The sequence below is a fragment of the Helobdella robusta genome, assembly GCF_000326865.2.
Source record: "Helobdella robusta unplaced genomic scaffold HELROscaffold_9, whole genome shotgun sequence".
Lineage (NCBI taxonomy): Eukaryota > Metazoa > Annelida > Clitellata > Rhynchobdellida > Glossiphoniidae > Helobdella > Helobdella robusta.
In genome coordinates, this window is record NW_008705512.1 from 5,124,565 (window position 1) to 5,131,971 (window position 7,407).

Sequence of the window (7,407 nt, forward strand, 5' to 3'; positions counted from 1 at the left end):
CACACACACACACACATACATACATACATAGAATATGGTATATTGGCGTGTATGATAACAAGTATTTATGAAGTATAGAATGAATCCGTGGTTCAATAGCTACAGACCGGCAAGGCTTTATGCACTATTAACTAGATTGATTACTTGACCATGTTTATGTTTCAAAGTTTTTACGTATGTTGGTGTGTACGTATGTTTGTTTGTATGTGTGTTTGTATATATGTATGTATGTATGTATGTATGTATGTATGTATGTATGTATGTATGTATGTATGTATGTATGTATGTATGTATGTATGTATGTATGTATGTATGTATGTATGTATGTATGTATGTATGTATGTATGTATGTATGTATGTATGTATGTATGTATGTATGTATGTATGTATGTATGTATGAATGTTTGTATGTATGTATATATAGATGTATATGCGTAGATACATTTAAATACATACATTACAAACAGGCATACGAACACGTACATACAAACAAATGCACATACTTGCACACACACACACACACACACACATACATACACACGTATTTACAAAGACTACACACACACACACGCACAAACATACAGACATTTATACGATCTTATTTTTCAATTGCATTCTACGAAGTTTTATATATGGACGTTGAAACGATCCATTTTTTACATATTACAAACCACTGTCATTTTTCTCATTATTTTCCCATTCATTCAATCATTCTCATTTCAATGTTTCGCTTTGGTTTATTGTGTATTTACGTGTGTGTGTGTGTGTGTGTGTGTGTGTGCGTGCGTTCGTGTGTATGTGTTTGTGCGTGTGTGTTAAATATACAAACAGCCAGCCAGCAACAACCTTTCCTCTTCTTCCAAAAATAGTAACTGGCGGAAAAACCCGTGGCATCGTAAACGTCGTTACTTATGAACGTCATCAGCAGGTAGGGGCCTTCGGAGAAGAGGGCACTGCTGTTCCCGGAAGTAAGTGGCAAGCCCTTGCCGCAGTACCTACTTCCGCTTCCGGCGTCATCGTCGTCGATCGGTGGCGTTGGCGAAAACTGCAGCTCCAAGTAGTCGCTCTGAGTATCGGCCAGACAGCTGTTGCGGACAATAATAATAATAATAATAATAACTATAATTATAATTATAATAATAACGACGATAAAAATGAGCATAATTATAATTATTTATGTAAATAAGTGATAATAATTATGAATACGTGACGAAAAAACAACGCTAGCAGCCATGATATTCAGAGGGCGACCACACAAAACAACCACCCGTCAACAAAAAACCAAAAAGCATCCCCCCAATAATGACCCCCAGAACGACCTCTCCAAAACGATCACTCCACCCTATAATGACCCCCTAACAATGACCCCCTAACAAACCTCGGGGCTACGCCTTCAATGTGGAAATGGTGGAATCTGATCTCGACCCGTTCGTCATCAAGGCCGGCGAATGTGTAGGTGCAGTGCACGTTGCGGGGGTAGTGGCCGGGGTGGTTTGGGGACGAGAGGGAGCCGTTTTTATTGAGGCGGGAAGGAAATTTAAAATCGCAACCTTCGTTTTTATAGGTTTTTGCTTGTTTAAGTTTGTTTGCGTGTGTGTGTTTGTGTGTATGGTGTGTGTGTGTTTGTGTGTGTGGTGTGTGTGTTTGTGTGTGTGTATGTGTGTGTGGGGTGTGTGTGTGTAACATCGACAACATCAACAACAACAACATCATCAACAACATCAACAACAACATCATCAACAACAACATCAACCTTTATTAACATCCTGAACGCCAGTTTTTATCCCAAAATCTGTAAAAATTACAACATAAATAATAATAATAAGTTATTTTTAATATTATTGTTGTTGTTTGTTATTATTATGATTGTTGTTATTGTTGTTTTTTTTGTTGTTGCTGTTGTTATTGAACAAATTAATGTTTTAATATTGCAAGAGAAGCTCGATTAAAAGAGCTATTCATGTTTTTTTGCAATGTGTTTAATTTTGTTTCGGTTGTAGTTGTTGTTGATGTTGTTGTTGTTGATAACGATGATGATGATGATAATGATGGAGATCTTGTTTTTGTTGTTGCTGCAACTGCTGATGATGATGAAGTTTCTTTAAAACGATCAATTTATTCAAAATAATAAGCCGATTACTTAAAAGCTTAATAAAAAAACAACAAATACTACTACTATGACTACTACTTTTACTACAACTACTACAGCTGCTATTACAGCTACTGCTGCTGCTGCTGCTGTTGGTACTACTGCTACTACTACAACTACTACTGGCGCTACTGCTACAACTATTCTTACATATTATTAGCAATGAAAAAGTAATTGAAGGAAATTTTCCTAGAATAAAAAACCCTTGAAAATCAGCAACAACAACATCAACTACGACCACAACAACAACAGCAAAATCTTCAAAAATCATTTACTCCCAGCACACGCACGCGCAACCACACACGCACACAACAACAACACAGCGGCAGAGATAAGATCGTTATCTTTGCTTATTTTTAATCTTTGACTGGCCGTCCAGATGGTTATGTCGCTTTTATGTCTCCATAATTTCTGCCTAATTCTCACTTGTCCGGCAGTTTGGCTGAGTAGTTATTGATATGTTTGTTGTTGATGTTGTTTATGTTGTTGTTGATGTTGTTGCTACTGATGTTAACGTTGTTAATGTTGTTGTTATTATTGCCGATGCTTACATGACGTCATATTTTGTTGTTGTTTTTATTTTTCGTATTATTTTATTATTATTACTGTCACCAAAGAGATCAATGACAACAACAACAACAACAACAACAACAATACAAAAAACATAGATATAAAAATATTACATATCCATAGTAACGTTCGATTAATAGCACCATAGATAATAAAATATTTGCATCCGCAGACTGTAATATCTTTGCTTCAGATGCAGTGACGAGTTATTTATCGTTCACGAAGGGAGGAATGAAAAAAAAGAATAACACAAAATATAACTAAAAGAAAAAGAAAAACATAGTCTTAAAAATAATCAAAGATCAAAATTAGAAAAAAAATCATGGAAAATAATTGAACAATAGATAAGAAATTTATTTGAAAAAAAAAATTCTGAACAAAAATAGACAAGGATGAAAAATTAAACAAAGAACATAAGCAGTTGACGTCATCATCATCGTCATCAACAACATTTTTAAATAACAACAACAGAAACAATAACAATAGAGGATAACAATAAATTACACAATGATTAGAAAATTCTAGTATATTTATGAGCATTTATGAAAACAAAATTTCTTTGCCATTTTTTATTGTTTGCATTTTTATTTTTCATCAAAATTTTCTCCCATTATCACCACCTGTGTGTTAAAGATGGTTACAGAAAAAAAACCGTTGATGCATACTACTTTTTGTTCTTTGTTTTTTTTTTGAATTTTTGGACTTTCCATATATTTTTTAATATAGTTTTTTTGGTTATTTATTTATCAAAAAAATTTCAAAAGAAAACTCTATGGTCATCATCATCGTCATCACCATCATCGTCATCATCATTATCGCCATCATCATCATCATCGTCGTCGTCGTCGTCATCACGATCCATAGACAATTAAATGACAATAACTCATAGTGACGTGGCAAACATAGATATAAAAATGACGGAGTCGCATGGAATAATAATAGAAACAAAAACAAAGACAATAACAACAACAACAACAATAATAATAATATTAATATTAATAATAAAAATAATAGCAATAACAATAACAATGGTAATCTTTTTAACAGCACTTAATGACAAAGAACATGAGAAATTCGATAGTTGATTAATTGCGTTTGAAAAAATTTTTTTTTTTTGATTAATTGAATTGAAGAAAATAAAAAAAACTAATAATGAATAATAGTATAATATATTATAATATAATATTATTATAATAATTATAACACAACAACAAAAATATACCAAACAAAAATCCAAAAAGTAGACAATATAGAAAGAGAACCAATAAGCAGAAACAAAAATAAGCAGGAATGCCAACAAAGATTAATAAACATTAAGAAGCATAGACAGATAAATAAATACAAAAACCATGTATACAATTATCTTAATCAAATAACAAAGAACTAATTAAACAACATCAACAATAACAAATTAGCCCAGGCAAACAAGCAAAAAACTAGCGAATACACCGACATAACAAAGAAATAACAGCTGACTCAACACCTTAAAAAAAACATAGAACAAAAAGTAACAAACGCAAACAACAATAACACAACCAAAGAACAATTGAACGTGGAAATAGCAAAGAATAAATAATATTTCGAATGCTGAGCGACAATATGGAAGGATGACTATTAAAAATAGCGCACACTAGGGTTGTCAGAAATACAATTTAATTACTACTACTGCAACAACAATAACTACTTACTTACTACTACTACTACGACTACTACTACTACTACTACTACTACTACTACTACTACTACTACTGCTACTACTACTACTACTACTACTACTTCTATTACTACTATTATTATTTTCATTATGACAACAAGTTCTACCCAGCAGGTAATTTCGTAATAGAAGTAAAATCCGTAAATTTTTAGTATTAATATTAATACAAGTAACTTGAAAATAACTTCTAAAAAATGTGGAAAACATTTTTCCAAACAAACCTGTCACAAATGAGTAATTGACTTTGAATCGTCTGCCAGTACCACTACCCCTATTACTACTACTACTAGCACCACTATTACTACTATTACTACTGCCATCAGCGGCCATTTTGTTTTCGGCGGAAGTAGTAATGTAGATGAGCTCTAATTGGTTGTCGCTGCTCATGATAGGAAGTGACTTGCTGGTCACGTGACTGCCAGCGCAGAGAACGCTGACTGGTCGATGGTGGCCGGAAATGAAACTTGTGACCAATAGGCGGTCGTCCCGTTCGGAGCATTCGCTGTTGTTTATGTTTTGTTGTTGGTGTTTTTGTTGTTGCTGAGGTTCTTTTGTTGTTTATGTGTTGTTGTTGATGTTTTGTTTTGATGTTTTTTGTTGTTGTTTATGATCTGTTGTTGTCGGTGTTTTTATTAATGCAATTTGTAGGAGTTGTCGTTGTTGCTGTTGTTGTTGTTGTTTATTTTTGTTTTTATTATTTCTCGGAATGATTGATTGAATGATTGGCTGAGTTGGGCTCGCTCGATCTTCAGACTGCGGTTTTTGTCCTTTGAAGATAACTTAGCGATAATAATAATAATAATAACAATAATATTAATAATAATAATAATAATAACAATAATAATAATAATAACAATAATAATAATAATAAAAATAGTAACAGTTATTATTATTGTTATTCGTCCCAAATCGCATAGTCTCCAACATCATCTTCATCAGTCACATCAATTCGGCCATTCTTTTATTTTAACTAAAGTTAACTAAAAATTTTGACGGAAAGAGAGAGAAAGAGAGAGAGAGAGAGAAAGAAAGAAAAAATATATGAATGTTATATATGTATATATTATGTATACGGACTTGTTGTGTTGGTTGTTGTTGTTGATGCTGTTACCCATTATTCCGTGAAATTCTTCTAGAAGTATTTGGACTCTTTCATTTCCGTGTCCTCTGAATATGTATCTAGATGATGATGGTTGTGGTGGTGATAATGATGATGATGGTTGTGGCGGTGATAATGATGATGATGGTTGTGATGATGATGTTAAAAGAACATCAGCATCGTTGCAAATATTGCCACGAAAATGAAAAGTAACAAAAACTCAATCATCACCATCGTCATCATCAACATCATCACCATCATCATCATCATCATTAACATCATCACCATCATCACCATCATCATCAACATCATCATCGCCATCATCGTCGCCATCATCGTCACCATCATCGTCACCATCGTCATCATCGTCATCATCATCATCATCATCCTCCTCATCATCTTAGTCACGTGACATGTTACCTGCAGGTTAAGTTGGCAACACTAGACGACGGATAAGATGGCGACAAGACACTTCCGCTCTTGCTCTGGACGCTTAAATATTCGCGCGTACAGCCCGACGATGATGATGATGATGACGACGACGGTGGTGATGATGATGACCATTGTGATGGTGATGACGACGACGATGATGAAATATTGCTAAGTAGGTTTTCCGTTCTGTGGTGGTCTGTGGATGCGTTTTGGAATGGGAATGTTCGCAAGTGATGTAAGATCATAAGAATTTCACTGCAGCAAGTTACAGCTAGGAAATGGACATTTTCTAGAACAACCCCAACAGCAACAGCAACAACAAAAACAACAACAACAGCAACAACATCAATAGCAACAACAACAACAACAACAGCAACAACATTAATAGCAACAACAACAGTAACAACAACAGTGACATACTTGACTGGGCATCATGCAGTAGTACAGCATCATCTTCATTGATAAACTGGTATGTAATCTCAAACCCCTCGCCACCAAAATCACCACCATCACCATCATCGCCGCCCGTAACCCAATATTTGCCGCCGCCACTTTTCTCGCCATGTTTGTTACTACTTCCGGCGGAAATGAGCACAACAACCATTTTCTCGCTCAGTGACGTCACAGTTTTCCGTTCTCCTTCTAAGCCACAAAAGACACCTAATATCAAAGCGGATGTTGTTCCGCTGCTATCACTAATACTACTACCACCGCTGCTGCTGCTACTACCACTATTACTTTTACTACTGCTGCTGCTACTGCTGCTGCTGCTGCTGCTACTACTACTTCCGTTTAATACCATAAGATAATCACCGCCATCGCACGACGCCAAATGTGATGATGACGTCAGCGACGACCTCAGCAGCCGTATAAAAGCGAACTTAATTAGGATTCTTTCCTTGTCAAGTGCGTGGAAGACGTAGGAGCAGTTATAATTTATTCGGTAGGGCTGGGGGTATCCGGGCGAATAAAACTTTCCAGCTTTCGAGTTTCTCGTGCTGTAGAAGTCGTATGTGCAGAACTCGTGGCGACGCTTCGTGCCACTCGTCATCTCAAACTGAGCTGCAGTAGTGGTGATGATGATGTTGTGGTGGTAGTGGTGATGATGATGTTGTGGTGGTAGTGGTGGTGATGATGTTGTGGTGGTAGTGGTGATGATGATGTTGTGATGGTAGTGATGATGATAAAATGGTAATGATGATTATGATGATGATAGGAGTAGAAATGATAGTGAAATTTTCGTTGTTCATTGTTTCACAGCCAGCCTAGCAAACTGAGGACTAAGGATTTCCTATATATCCTAACCCTAACCCTACACTACTCACCTATCTGGATGAAACTATTTGTCTGTCTTTGAAAATTTGCAAAGCAAGCTTTCGAACCAAGTAAGCGTGCAATGGCAGTGCGAAAAATTACACTTCTACCCTCAGAGCCAGGGGGACA

At 35.5% G+C, this 7,407-nt stretch overlaps 1 protein-coding gene across 1 annotated transcript in view; it reads right to left on the minus strand.

Annotated features, from left to right (window-relative positions):
- The window catches only part of HELRODRAFT_166445 (hypothetical protein), a gene marked incomplete at both ends in the record, with an annotated part of 11,606 nt that overhangs the window by 1,387 nt on the left and 2,812 nt on the right, over positions 1-7,407 (minus strand). The window contains 8 exons of the mRNA XM_009033366.1: positions 847-1,085; positions 1,379-1,550; positions 1,754-1,792; positions 4,655-4,935; positions 5,511-5,612; positions 5,953-6,160; positions 6,385-6,624; positions 6,778-7,026. Coding sequence (XP_009031614.1) covers positions 847-1,085; positions 1,379-1,550; positions 1,754-1,792; positions 4,655-4,935; positions 5,511-5,612; positions 5,953-6,160; positions 6,385-6,624; positions 6,778-7,026 — 1,530 coding nt within the window. The remainder of the gene's footprint in view (positions 1-846; positions 1,086-1,378; positions 1,551-1,753; positions 1,793-4,654; positions 4,936-5,510; positions 5,613-5,952; positions 6,161-6,384; positions 6,625-6,777; positions 7,027-7,407) is intronic.